This window comes from Schistocerca cancellata, chromosome 3 (assembly GCF_023864275.1).
Source record: "Schistocerca cancellata isolate TAMUIC-IGC-003103 chromosome 3, iqSchCanc2.1, whole genome shotgun sequence".
In the NCBI taxonomy this organism is placed as follows: Eukaryota; Metazoa; Arthropoda; class Insecta; order Orthoptera; family Acrididae; genus Schistocerca; species Schistocerca cancellata.
This window is the reverse complement of record NC_064628.1, coordinates 842,832,696-842,847,725: the sequence shown is the minus strand read 5'-3', so window position 1 is coordinate 842,847,725 and position 15,030 is coordinate 842,832,696. Positions and strand designations below refer to the sequence as shown.

General features: G+C 41.4%; 1 protein-coding gene across 2 annotated transcripts in view; it reads left to right on the top strand.

Annotated features, from left to right (window-relative positions):
- Positions 1-15,030, top strand: part of LOC126175898 (ubiquitin thioesterase trabid) — a 112,441-nt gene that overhangs the window by 63,442 nt on the left and 33,969 nt on the right. For both annotated transcript variants that reach the window (XM_049922956.1, XM_049922955.1), the window contains exon 7: positions 10,011-10,234. In XM_049922956.1, coding sequence (XP_049778913.1) covers positions 10,011-10,234 — 224 coding nt within the window. The remainder of the gene's footprint in view (positions 1-10,010; positions 10,235-15,030) is intronic.

Genomic DNA, 15,030 nt, shown 5'->3' with positions numbered 1-15,030 from the left:
TTGAACAACGACCAAAAATTATTGCACAGTAACAGGTGTCTCATGATTGGCTGATGGAATTTCATTTGTGACTACAGATAATTAACCATTTATCAGCATGAGTGCTGGTATGTTTTTCAAACATGTCACAGGTAGATGGGAGACACCTTCTGTTGTCACATACTGCCTTTAAACCGGACAGTGTGATGAACATCAGCTGCTATGAAAAATTCTTTCACTCTGCAAACATCATGGAGGAACTTCAGGTGCAGTGCCTATTTTGAACTAAAACTACAGAAAAAAAAGTGGCACCACAAGTATCCCACTGGCCCACATTATCACATAAATAACTGGGTGCTATGTCTTTGACACTTACAGAACAAATCTCATATCCAGATTTCATTGTAGATTTCGGTAGGGTAGTTCTACCAATGCCCACCTAATTCACTTTGGAAACTAACATAAAAAACTGCCTTCACTCACTACCAACATATCTACTCTGAAAAGCCTAAAACGTTATTTGGATGCACCATACCCTTACTATTCTACTTGTGTAAGACTTAAGAGGTCCCTCCTGATTTTTATTCAGAATTTTTGTCTCTCTTTAGCCCTTCCCTGTTAAAGTAGGCTCTTCTGACAGTCTTCGCCATGCAAATAGAAATGAAGTCTCACAATTAAAGATAGTGTGTCCTGACTTACAGATAATCCTTTGCTAGTGACTGCTGGCACCATGGAATAGAGACTGTTATGCTGCAGCTGCTACCAACAACCTATATACTATAAAAAGATTCTACAACTGAATATAGAACTTTATATAGAACATCCCACAGAGAATCTTTTTCCTTTGCCAGTTGTGCTTCACTTATACGAGAATGACTCCTCGGATATATTCTTAAACCAGCTATTCCATCTTATTCCAGTTGTGGTGTTATTTTATCTACATTTACGTACATACTCTTCAAATTGCTGTGAAGAGCATGGCAGATGGTACTAACCATTGTAACAACTGTTAGGGTTTCTTCCCATTTCATTTGTGTATGGAGTGTAGGAAAAATAATTTCAAAAATATCTTTGTGTGCATTGTAATTAGACTAATTTTGTCTTCATGGACCATAACAGGAGTGATATGGATGAGGATGAAGTATATTCGAAGATTCATCACTTAAAACATTGTAGACGGGTCCCAATTTTACTCGTGTTTTGCATGCTATTTGTTACAGAAGGATCTCAACATAACTCATATTTTCTACACACTATCTGTAGGTGCCATCTGCTGTGATATATTTTAACTACTTTTTCTGTTTAGGTGTTTGCACAGGTAATCAGTGTGTCAAGCTTGCTTGCATTATGTGTACTTTGTTTATTAGCATTTCAATATTTCACATAGTTACTCTTTTCATCTTGACGTGCCTTCCACTCTTACAGATGAGCCTGTTCAGAAAACAGAATGAAATAAACAAATCTGAAATACTATTTGAGATTTTTGACGATGATTATTCAGATGTTCCTAGTTAGAATGAAAATGTGGATGATTATATTTTTGTGGATCTGAGGATGATTCCAATGATATTGACATTGTTAGACCTGTAAAAAAGTAAAAAGTGGTGTGTTTTCATGATTCCCTCAATAACAATAAAGGTGATTCCATTCTGTGAATTACTCATTTTGTCATAATGGTAACCCTGGCTATGCCAGTGCACGAGTGAGGCTAAGGCACCAAGCCGAATGTGTTAAAACTGTTTCTTCAAACTGTGTCAACAGACTTTAGCAAGATATTTCCTCTGTGTTAAAGTGTCAGCCAGTTCCGGTTTTTTTAGCCTTTTGATAATGCTCTTCCATGAGCCAAACAAACCTGTGATTATTCATGGTGCACTTTGTTGTACACATTCATAATCCTCTGTTAGTCCTAAGTTTTGACTGCGTCTTCCCAGTATACCATAAATGAAACAGACTATCACCCTCACAAATTGTTATATCCCGATATCCATAAAAATTGACTGATTCCAGCTGTGACTCAAAGATATTGAAGCCATCTTATAAAGAAGATATTGTGCAACTCACCCCTCCTCCCCCCCCCCCACCTCTTCATGCACAATGCTTCATTATAGATAACTACATCCTCGGCAAAAGTTTGAATTTAATAATATTGTAAGCTGGGTCTTTAACATACAATGAGAACAGCAGGCATCCCATAATGCTTTTCTCATGTACTTTGGAAGTTACTTTCACTTCTTGTGATGACTCAAAGATAACATGCTGTGCATTCCCTACCAAGAAGGCCTCAGTCTAATCACACTTTTTGTTTCATATGCCACATGATTGTAGTTTCATTAGCAAGCTTTGGTATGATGCTGAGTCTAAGTCAAATTTTAAAAGAAATCTTTTTGTAAGTGATGAAATATTACATCATAATTATTTTAATCCATGATTTTTGGGTAGTTATGTGATAAAATTGTGAGTTTGATTTGTCATGATCAATGTTTTTGAAATCCGTATTGGTAAGCATGGATAATGTTATTCTGTTCGAGGTACATAATTAAGTTTTGGTTTAGAATATGCTCTAAGATGGCAAAACAGGAGAATGTCTCCAATATTAAATGGTAATTTGGTGGTTCACTTCTGCTAGCCTCCTTATTGATGGTCATGACCTATATTTTCTTCCAACAATTGAGTGCTTATATTGGGGCGGAGAGGGGGGGGGGGTGGGTAAACTTCATATTATAGTTATCATGGGAGCTAAATGAACTGAAAATTCTATATAGAATCTGACAGCGATTCAGTCAGTCTACAGAGCCTTTTTTAATCTATTTCAGTTATATCTCTAATAATTAGAGTTACAACAGCAAAGCACTTACACTTGCTCAGTGTCCTCAGGTCACACAGTATGTTCTGTGTAAACAACAAGCCAACAAGACAATTAGCATGTCTGGACAGTGTTATAACAAACACAGAAAGAACACTTTTTAACACTATGTATGTATCAGATTATGAAGGAATAAGATTAAAATTGCAGGCAAAAAATCTGACAGATCAATGTGAACAACAAGTGCAGTTCAAAAGTATTAAAAAGGTACAAGGGGAAACTAGTCAAAAGCAGTTGTAGAAGTTTACATCGCTGGCAAATTATAGTTATATTCAGCAATCACAAAACAAGTGCAAGGCTGCTTGCAGAGTTATCAAATCAGAACTGTGTAGTACTAATAGAATCACTTTCTGCTAACAAAGGACACCCAGTTCAACAAAATGACAAATATAAATCTGGAATTAATAAGCATCTCGAAAAAACAGGTACTCGTATTGCACAACAAACCTATAATATCTACCTTCAAGTGGGCTCAAATTGATGTCCCTGATGCAGTAGCTATAGCAAAATTCAGCAACTCAGAATCAGAAGATTTGTATGGGCTCACAAATTTCATTATTAAAAAATCACAGAAATTATACTACATCCACTTTGTACACTAATTAATTGGATTTTTATGAGTTTTTATTTTGCTGCCTGCTTAAAGTTAACAGTAATTATCCCTCTACATAAAAAAAGGAAACAAGTCATGCGTTGATATTACCATCAAGTTTCTCTTGCATCAACATTTTCAAAAATAGTAGAACATTGCATTAACCAACAAATTTGCAAACATTTCCCCTGCAATGGAACACTGACAAACACTCAGCATGGCTTCATGGAAAATTAATCTACATTGAAAACTGTTGAAAATCTTGTTTCAACAATACTTATTGCCTTTCAGGCAAAATCATCTATTGAGGACCTATTGATTGACCTGAGAATTGCATTTGACTCTATGATCCATCATATTCTAATAGATAAACTGAGGTACTATGGCATCTGAGATGCTGAACTCTCTATTGTAGAATCATATCTTGATAATGGGAAACAGAAAGTACATTTTGCTGGTATGAGCTCGTAATTCCTAGATGTTTCAAGAGACATGCCAATGTTCCATACTGGAACCGTTATTGTTCATATTCTGCATATACACTCCTGGAAATGGAAAAAAGAACACATTGACACCGGTGTGTCAGACCCACCATACTTGCTCCAGACACTGCGAGAGGGCTGTACAAGCAATGATCACACGCACGGCACAGCGGACACACCAGGAACCGCGGTGTTGGCCGTCGAATGACGCTAGCTGCGCAGCATTTGTGCACCGCCGCCGTCAGTGTCAGCCAGTTTGCCGTGGCATACGGAGCTCCATCGCAGTCTTTAACACTGGTAGCATGCCGCGACAGTGTGGACGTGAACTGTATGTGCAGTTGACGGACTTTGAGCGAGGGCGTATAGTGGGCATGCGGGAGGCCGGGTGGACGTACCGCCGAATTGCTCAACACGTGGGGCGTGAGGTCTCCACAATACATCGATGTTGTCGCCAGTGGTCGGCGGAAGGTGCACGTGCCCGTCGACCTGGGACCGGACCGCAGCGACGCACGGATGCACGCCAAGACCGTAGGATCCTACGCAGTGCCGTAGGGGACCGCACCGCCACTTCCCAGCATATTAGGGACACTGTTGCTCCTGGGGTATCGGCGAGGACCATTTGCAACCGTCTCCATGAAGCTGGGCTACGGTCCCGCACACCGTTAGGCCGTCTTCCGCTCACGCCCCAACATCGTGCAGCCCGCCTCCAGTGGTGTCGCGACAGGCGTGAATGGAGGGACGAATGGAGACGTGTCGTCTTCAGCGATGAGAGTCGCTTCTGCCTTGGTGCCAATGATGGTCGTATGCGTGTTTGGCGCCGTGCAGGTGAGCGCCACAATCAGGACTGCATACGACCGAGGCACACAGGGCCAACACCCGGCATCATGGTGTGGGGAGCGATCTCCTACACTGGCCGTACACCACTGGTGATCGTCAAGGGGACACTGAATAGTGCACGGTACATCCAAACCGTCATCGAACCCATCGTTCTACCATTCCTAGACCGGCAAGGGAACTTGCTGTTCCAACAGGACAATGCACGTCCGCATGTATCTCGTGCCACCCAACGTGCTCTAGAAGGTGTAAGTCAACTACCCTGGCCAGTAAGATCTCCGGATCTGTCCCCCATTGAGCAAGTTTGGGACTGGATGAAGCGTCGTCTCACGTGGTCTGCACGTCCAGCACGAACGCTGGTCCAAGTGAGGCGCCAGGTGGAAATGGCATGGCAAGCCGTTCCACAGGACTACATCCAGCATCTCTACGATCGTCTCCATGGGAGAATAGCAGCCTGCATTGCTGCGAAAGGTGGATATACACTGTACTAGTGCCGACATTGTGCATGCTCTGTTGCCTGTGTCTATGTGCCTGTGGTTCTGTCAGTGTGATCATGTGATGTATCTGACCCCAGGAATGTGTCAATAAAGTTTCCCCTTCCTGGGACAATAAATTCACGGTGTTCTTATTTCAATTTCCAGGAGTGTATTAATAACCTACCTAGTATCATGTCGTATTGACGATACCTCTTTCGTTGCAACTGGAAGTGACATAAAAGACCTAAAGGAGCAAAGCAGGCCCAACCTAAGAATTTCTAGTTAGTTTTAAAGACAATGAATTAACTGTAAGCCAGAATAAAACTGAAAATGTATTGAACTCATGAATGTTGTTAGGTCTTTACTTTGATTCAGAATTCACCTATATGCACTTAATTATCTAGAGTAATATATCTGTTACATAAACTTAGAGCATCTTTGAGTGGAAACAGGATGCTCAGCTCCTATTACACATGTTTTCATAGCCACTGCATACTTATTTGGGGCAGCTCCATTGAGGCAAAGAGTGTTTTTGTGTGACAGAAAAAGGCTGTCAGATATTGTTTACAACAACAGTGTATCTTGTAGGCCACCTTTCAAGAACTGTGTCCTGGGAGCCCCGTGAATATTTATACTTAGTTACCCAATCTACATGAAAGAAAGCCAAGAGAGCTATAAATTAAGGCAATCATTTCATTATCACAATACACATCACAAAGAAAAGAGTGACCAACCCTTTACAAGAAAAGATTGACCAACACTTTGTAAGACTTAGCAAAACTCACTATATTTGTAAATATCTTGAAGTAAAACTGTTCAATGCACTGCCACTAGAAGTGCACACTACCTCATTAAAAACCTTCAGAAATGTTCTACAAAATTGGCTTAAAAAGAATGATTTCTATGCCTATAGGAATTTTTTGATTGTCCGAAAGAAAATCAAAAATTTTAACTTGAACTCATTGTATGTTTGTATGCAAGTCTACATGTCTAACCATTTTCTTTATTGTTATTTTATGTATCATTGTATATTGTTCAGGTTGTACAGACTATTAACATAAATAGAATGCAGAATGCTTGAAGATAAAATAAAATAGTATGTGTGTTGCTCATCTTTGCATTTGTGTGAGAATGATACTGGGGCAGCACTCTATCTTTAATTGTAAAGGAACAATTGAAACTGATTTGTGTGTTTGCTTTACTACTATCAATTTCATTTCCTTTGTCATCCATGAGCGACTGGTCACTAATGTTGATGTCACTGACATTCAGTGACACACATTTTAATAGTGCTCCACGTTACAACCATAAGGCAAACTCCTAAGCTAATCGATTCACAATTTAAGATTAATAAGTGATATCATCCAACCTAGCTGGTCACCCCCCCCCCTCCCTCCACTACAGTCTTAGCCCTGTGAGGGTGGAGAGGGGGGGGGGGGGGTCAGCATCAGCTACCCCTGGCTTCTGTGAATGCCTGGCAACCTAAACTTCTTACTTGTTAGTTAGTTAGTTGGTTGGTTGGTTGCGTGTTCCATTGATCAATCCCACAGAATGGTAGCCGTTATGATGTGGAACGTGTCAAGTGCATAAGAAATGCACATATGAAACAAAAAATTTTAATAGAGGGAAACATTCCACGTGGGAAAAATATATCTAAAAACAAAGATTCTGTAACTTACCAAACAAAAGCGTTGGTACGTTGATAGAAACAATAGCAAACACAAACACACACAAAAATTTCAAGCTTTCGCAACCCACGGTTGCTTCATCAGGAAAGAGGGAAGGAGAGGGAAAGACGAAAGGATGTGGGTTTTATGGGAGAGGATAAGGAGTCATTCCTGTCCCTTTTTCCCCCCAAGGTAAGTCTTTCCACTCCCGGGATTGGAATGACTCCTTATCCTCTCCCTTAAAACCAACATCCTTTCGTCTTTCCCTCTCTTTCCTGATGAAGCAACTGTGGGTTGCGAAAGCTTGAAATTTGTGTGTGTGTTTGTTATTGTTTCTATCAATGTACCAACGCTTTCGTTAGGTAAATTACAGAATCTTTGTTTATAATACAGAGTTAAAGATTAATATTTCTGTTATTTACCCCTTCCCTTAAATGGCACAAAATGCATATACTATATTTATAGATTTATTTATTCCTATTCATGAACTCATCTATGGTATAAAAGGAGTTGTCAAGGAGATATGATTTCAATTTATTTTTGAAGCTATAACTGCTGTCTGTCAGATACCTTATTTCATCTGATCATTTGTCGAAAATTTTTACAGCAGCATGTTTTACCCCTTTCTGTGCCAAAGATAGGTTGAGCAAAGGATAGTGTAAGTGTTTCTTTTTTCTGGTATTATAATCATGAATGTCACTGTTGTTTTCAAACTGGTCCATGTTGTTGAGATCAAATCTCATTAGTGAGTAGATGTATTGTGAGGCTGTTGTAAGAATTCCCTATCTTTTAAAAAGATGCCTACAAGATGTGCGAATATGAACCCCACACATGATTCTGACCACTTTCTTACACATTTCTCATTTTAATCTAATGGTGTTACCTCACTCACTTCTTTTAATATTTTATTGACCTGCCCATCATGCCAATCTCAGAGAAAAACCAACCAAGAGTATTTTTCATGGGTTCATTTAGGCAGTGTGAGAGCATTTTGGGGATGCTCTACAAATCCCAATGATAGACATTATAAGAGAGGTATTTTGCTTCACAGAGAGGTTTAGTGTTGGAATTCTGAAATATTACATTCTAGGAAGGTGCTGGTAACAAACTGCTTCCTCTCGTAGCCGTCTCGAAAATGACCCCCATGAGAAAATTATAAAAATTGGAGATAATACAGAGATCTGCTGAACACACCATTCATGAACCCTCCACAACAAACTGTAAGGTGACATGCAGACTATAGATGTAGCTGTCCATCTAGAATAACCGGGGGGCCAGCAGGTTGGACACAAAATGTTTGCTTACTGCTGCCTCACAAATCTAGGGGACCTTCACTGTTTACAACAATCATCCAACACCCCCCCCCCCCCCCACCCTCTTCCCTTTGTGGTACTTTATACTTGTTTGGTATGTGGTTTCATAGTTCCCTTCCTATCTGTGTTTCACCTGAAGATGTGTCTTATGATGACTTTTTGACAAAGCAGTTGAAGTACAACAGTATTTGTAACATTCTCCAGTTTTAAATTATATGCTTTTTTCACTTAATATATTTTGTAGGTTGTTCCTTTCTCAGAATTTATCCCATTTCATGAGTTCACAGATGTTTTTATTTACCTTTTAGCATGTAGTCTGTCTCACTTCCAATCTGGCTATGAAAATCTTCATTTTGATTTTAATTCTAGCAAGTGCACTCGCAAAAGGCGGAAAGTTGCCAGTCAAGTACAGTGATGGTGTTGTTACATAGTACGATTTGGTATATTATCTTGTGATGTAAAAAGTGTGTTAATTTAATTTGTGATGCGGTTTCATATATACAGCATTGAAAAGTACAAGTGTCATGTGATACTTGTTCAAATAAAGGAACTGGAATAAAATGATTTTTTATGGTACATTGCCAACAGAAATCCATCGAAAGTTAATGAAGGTTCATAAGGAATCTGGTCATTAATGTTCAGAATTGGCAAACTGGTGGCTAAATTCGAACATGTGTAGTTACCTCGAGGGTGATCCACATAATAAAGGTAATCTCAAAATTGCTACCTCAGTTCAAAACATTGGGAAAATATGCAATATGATACTGGACAAATAGCAGTTAAAGGTATAAGAAACAGTTAACACAATAGTTACCAGGAGTACTAATTTGATAGGCATTTACAGGTAAATTAACTATGAAAAAGTTGTATGAGAGATCAGCACTCATTATATTGCATGTTCACCAGAAACATACGTTGAGATTGTTTTCAAGAGAAACAAACTGAATTTGTGAACTAGTTGGTCGCTGTGGATGAAATGTTTATACACTACCTCATTCCAAACAGAACAGAAATCGAAGCACTGAGTGGAAATTAATAGCCCTACACTCAGCCTGTCTACTTCATGTGTTGGAAATGTTATGTCTTCATTTTCTGTACAAAGAAAGCTTCTTATCGTTTGCATTCCCTAGGATTAAATCATATCAGATAGATATCAGGAAAGTCTTCTTAGACTTATACTTACACATATACCTCTATACTCATCATATTTTGTCAAGACCTCATCTTCCCACTAAGCTGTTTTGGCTTGGGAATACTGAGGCATTGGAATTAAAAATTGTTCAGACATCCCTCATATTCACCATATTTGGCACCCTCTGACTTCCACTTATTCCCATATATAAAGACATTTTTGCTGGAAACCATGTTCAGTCTAACAAAGTATTATGGTGATTTTATATGGATATTATACAGATCTAGCAGCTTCATAGGTCAAGGATGTAATATACTCAGATGACAAAATGTTGCACAGAGTGTCTTAACAAAAGAAACAGATTGCATAAAAATGAGTGCATTTGAGATAATGAGACCTTGTCTAACAAATTTATAGTGAAAAATGGAGAGGATAAAGGTAATTCATTGTATAGCTGAGGTGTTGATTGGTTGACATGCACATACACAAGATTGAAATTGTCACTGGACATTTGGGCAGTGTCGTCCTTCAGAGCTACTCGACAAAAATGCTGATACATATTATGCCTGTTTATTTTGTCCATTTATGCACCCAATCATTACAAGAAAGAACAAGACTTTGATTTTATTAAGGAAATATGTCTTTAATTAGCTGTAAATGCTGTGTTCGCAGGTGTTTACTTGCCACTTCTTTGGGATCCCAGTTTCTGTATACGTTCGCCAATAGCCCTTGGATACACCAGGGGCCACTTCTCAGCACTTGTACCTGTGGAACAGTACAGTCCTCTGGGAGCTGGTGCCGGAGCCAATAACCTCAGGGCAGATGAAGTTACATTCTTGCCTCTCACAGATCGTGACCGGAAACTTCTTCCTGTTCATTTTCTCACACAAACAGAGGTTTGTTAAAGTTCCAAGTTTGGATATTATTGTTCTGTGTTTAGTGCTGTTATTGTTTTCAAGTTGAAAGATCTTCTCAACTATGAGGGTTGCCCAGAAAGTAACGCACCCTCTCTCTCTCTCTCTCTCTCTCTCTCTCTCTCTCTCTCTCTCTCTCTCTCTTTTTTTTTTTTTTTTTTGCCCCCTCAGCCTAAAACAATACTACGAATGTGAAATGTTATGTATGTATTATTTGAAGTCTCATGAGTGAGTGCACCAAGTTTCTGTCACTTCCAACAGATAGTGTGGCTGCAGCACAGTTTCAAAATGGTGTCTGTAGATGATGTACATTACAAGCAACATGCCATCATTGAATTTCTCATTGCAGAGAAAGAAAATGTGGGGAATATTCACAAACACTTGGCGAAGTCTATGGAGCATCTGCTGTCGACAGAATTACAGTTAGTCACTGGGCATGGAGGGTGAGGTCATCAGAAGGTGGTTTGGCAGAGCTCCATGATTTACAGCAGTCAGGGAGACCATCCATGGCTGTCACACCCAACAGCCCTAACCTAGCCCTTTTGGACTTCCACTTGTTTGGACCATTAAAGGATGCCATTCATGGAAGACATTTTGAGGACAAGAGGGAAATGATTCACACATTGAAGCACTGACTTCGCGACCAGGACAAGTGTTGGTATGTGCAGGGCATATATGCACTTGTTTTGTGCTGGTGGAAGGCCATAGAATGGGATGGAGATTACGTGGAAAAATAGGGTGCGTAGATAAAACACCATACTCACGTGTGTTTAATTCTAATTATGTTCAATAAAGAATACTTGAAGGAAAAAAATGCAGTGCGTTACTTTCTCGGCAGCTCTTATAGAAAGTACATTTCATTTCTCTATATGAGTTATTTGAGGCTATAGAACAAGATGAGGGCTGAAGGATTGTGAAAAGAAAGAAGGGATGATCCATTGTGATAGAGTACAAATTATGCCAGATGGATCACCCATGTTACTAAGGGAAAAAAATGAAGGTAAGGATTTAACACCTTAAGAGTTAAGCTGTTGGAGACTGAGCACAAGCTCGATTGGGGAGTAAAGTTGTGTGAGGTCTCGTCAAAAGAATCTTCCTGCGATATGCCATAGAAACTGTAGGAGTGCTAAATCTTGGTGGCCAAGTAGGGATTTCAAACTCTCTTCTCCAGGAGGTGACTTCAGTATCTTAACAGCTATGCCACTTTAGTCTCCATTGTTACGGGGAACACTTAGCAGTACTACGAAGCTTATGAGGTACCAAATGCAGAATTAAAAATATGTTTGAGTAATGGAGTACCTCAGTGTAGAAAAAGTAACATGTAATTGCAGCAGCTCTGCGATTTATTGTGTGCTTTTAAGGCCATTGTAAATTTAAGTCACCTGTACTTCCTTTTAGTCAAAACTCCTGTTTCATTTGAAGCACCTATATTACTTTTATAGATCAAATTATGAATGACAAACAGAAAATACAGAATACCTTTAGTGTTTGAATGAACAGTCATTTTGCATGTTGAAGGAGAAGTGCCAGGGCAGTTTATGCTTATGTCACATCAACAGTTGAACAATACTTGTTTTATTAACTGAAACCTTATTCTGCTTAGTGTTTTCTTCATTGCTGCTAGTTAATTTGGAAAGTGATCCTCTACCTATAGATAGAGACAGGAAAAAAATCACTCTACCTTATGGGCAATTTTGTTGTTATTTTTTGCAGATGTCATTGTTATTTACTGCTGACTTGTTTCTCTTTTTGGTTGTTTATTTTTTCCTATTTAACCATTTCTCAATGTTGAAAATATTTATTTACATTACACTGTAGAAGAAAACAGGAAAATAAATTGCATACTTGATAATTAAAGAAAAAATAGTAATTTAATACAGGTAGGTTTTCAGATAAGCACTGCAGACTGTTTTTAAAAGTAACAGTATTGTCATTATTTCTAAGTATCGTTGGAGAGATTATGCCACTGTTCTGTTGACTCTTTCCTTTAGTTAGAAAATAGCCTCTCACTGTGTACATTAGAACACTGGATCCAAATAGCCTTGAGTACCACAATAGCAGATAGCTGATTATTCACTCCTGTGGCCTGCAGACATAGCTCTGTCAACATTTCCTGGTTACTTGGACATTTCCTGCAGAGTAGGTGCATTACTGACAATGGAAACTCCCATCACAACATGCTCAGATTTAGTGGTAAGATAGCCTATTGAATAGTCTGTCAAAAAATGGTGAACACTTATCAAACATGAAAATGGGAAGATGCTGTGCTGGACTGAAAAAAAAATAAAAATAGTGAATCATCCGACCTCAAGATGTGCAATATTGAGCATAGTTGCAGAGCTGTGGTGTCGTGGTTGTAGTGAATTGGCAGGAGCCAATTCACGGGGTTTGGAGGAAGCCGAAATGCACGCGTTTAACTCACGCAGGCTGGCGTGAAGTCTGGAACAGGTCAGGGAAATAAGACTAGCAAAACAAGAGTAACTGGTAGAATACTTAACTTTAATCCACAATTGTAGAAGATCGGTCTGACGGTACAGGCTTTATTAGATAACCAGCAAAAGATAAATGGCGCCTTGCTAGGTCGTAGCAATTGACGTAGCTGAAGGCTATGCTAACTATCGGCTCGGCAAATGAGAGCGTATTTCTCAGGGTTGCATCGCTAGCAACGTCTGCTGTACAACTGGGGCGAGTGCTAGTACGTCTTTCTAGACCTGCCGTGTGGCGGCACTCGGTCTGCCATCACTAACAGTGGCGACACGAGGGTCCGTCGTATACTAGCGGACCGCGGCCGATTTAAAAGCTACCACCTAGCAAGTGTGGTGTCTGGCGGTGACACCACATTCCTCCCCCGCAAATAGGCGAACGGTTATATTATAAGGCTTCCGCCCGCCGTGGGGAGGACCCCATGTTGGCGTATGCGATGAGGTGGGGAGCCTAACAACAGGCGAGGCTGTGCCACCCGCACCCAGCCATTCGGTCCGAGGGGAGCTAGGAAACGCCTGAAAACCTAATCCAGGCTGCACGCCAACATGCGGTGTATGCGCCCGTAGATAGGCAGGAGGGGCCGAAGGGTTGACCTCCATCGAGTCGGAGCACCCGACTGGCGAAGACGACAGATGGTCCGGAGCGGGCAAGAGTTCCATGGCGGAGGACAGCTGGTCACGGGAAGCGATCTGCGGTGCGTGACCCAGGGAGGCGCCCGGCAGTTGCAGCGACGCGTCCACTGCGGGCGTCGCCGTCGGTAGAACAGGCGGCGGCGTCGCGTCGCCATGTGGCAAAATGGAAGGCAGTGTCGGTAACACCTGGGGCTGAGGCGAGCCAGTAGATGGGTCCCTAGGGCGCTGACCGGACGGCACCGTCGCTGAAAGCAGACGGGGAGCGGCAAAACCCAGGCGACTACAGAGGCGCAGCTGATGGAGATGCCGATGCACCTCACCAGAGGCCCCCAAAACCAGATAAATCGCGCAGCCGAGGCAGCGAAAAATGCGCCCTGCGAGCCGACACCGTGAACCGCGATAGTTGCGATAATAGACAACGTCGCCTGGGGCAAAAGCAGGTGTCTGCCGCTGCACAGGAACCTGATGCGGCGGATGTAGCAAAGACATCAAGGTTCGATGAGAGCGACCGTGAAGCATCTCAGCCGGCGAGCGACCATCTCGGGGCTGAGAGCGATACGAGGACAAAAAGAGCAATAACACGTCCTCCCGAGAATGCGACTCTTTTAACTTCAACATCTGTGACTTGAAAGTCCGGACCAAACGTTCAGCGGCACCGTTTGACTGTGGCGAAAAAAGCGCAGACGTCAGATGTTGAATACCATTGGCCTTGCAGAAGGACTGAAATTCTGCGGACATGAATTGTGGGCCATTGTCGGAAACAATAGTCTGTGGTAGACCTTCAATGCAAAAGATAGTGGACAATGCTTGGATGGTGGCAGAAGACGTCGTGGAAGACATCCGGACAACAAAAGGAAAATTACTGAAGGTATCGACCAGAACCAACCATCGAGCATTCCAGAATGGACCAGCAAAATCGATGTGTAAGCGTTGCCAAGGGGAAGTGGCTTTCGGCCATGCAAAGAATTTCCGCGGTGGTGCGGATTGTTGGTCGGCACACGCCATGCAAGAAGATCACATACTTTAATCGCAGCATCGATTCCGAACCAAGTACAGTGCTGACGAGCAAGTTGTTTCGTTCTTACTATACCCCAATGTCCTTGGTGGAGAAGCCGTAAGACAGAGGACTGTAACAAACGTGGGACCACGGCCATTATCAGAACGCAACAGCAAAACACCACGTCGTACAAAAAGTCTCTCCTTGTGAGCAAAAAATCGGCGAACCAACGGATCCTCGATCCGTGACTTTGACAAGGGCCATTGCGTAGCAACAAAACGCAGAACGGTAGCAAGGACAGGGTCGGCAGCTGTGGCTGTAGCTACCCGACGAAAATCAATCGGAATCGATTCGACCACGTCATCGGTTTCCGAGTCAATGAACATGCAAGCAAGTTCGGAGGAATCGAATGCTCTATCCTCAGCAACAGGCAAACGGGACAACACATCGGCGTTTCCGTGCTTAGCAGTGGACCGATACAAGCAATCGTAGCGGTACTGCGAGAGGAAAATAGACCAGCGAATGAATTTCTGCGCTGTACGTGGAGGTACAGGCTTGTTCGGATGAAAAAGCGATGTCAAAGGTTTGTGGTCTGTGATGATGGTAAAGTGACGACCATACAAGAAAACATGAAACTTTGTAACACCAAATACGAGAGCCAAAGC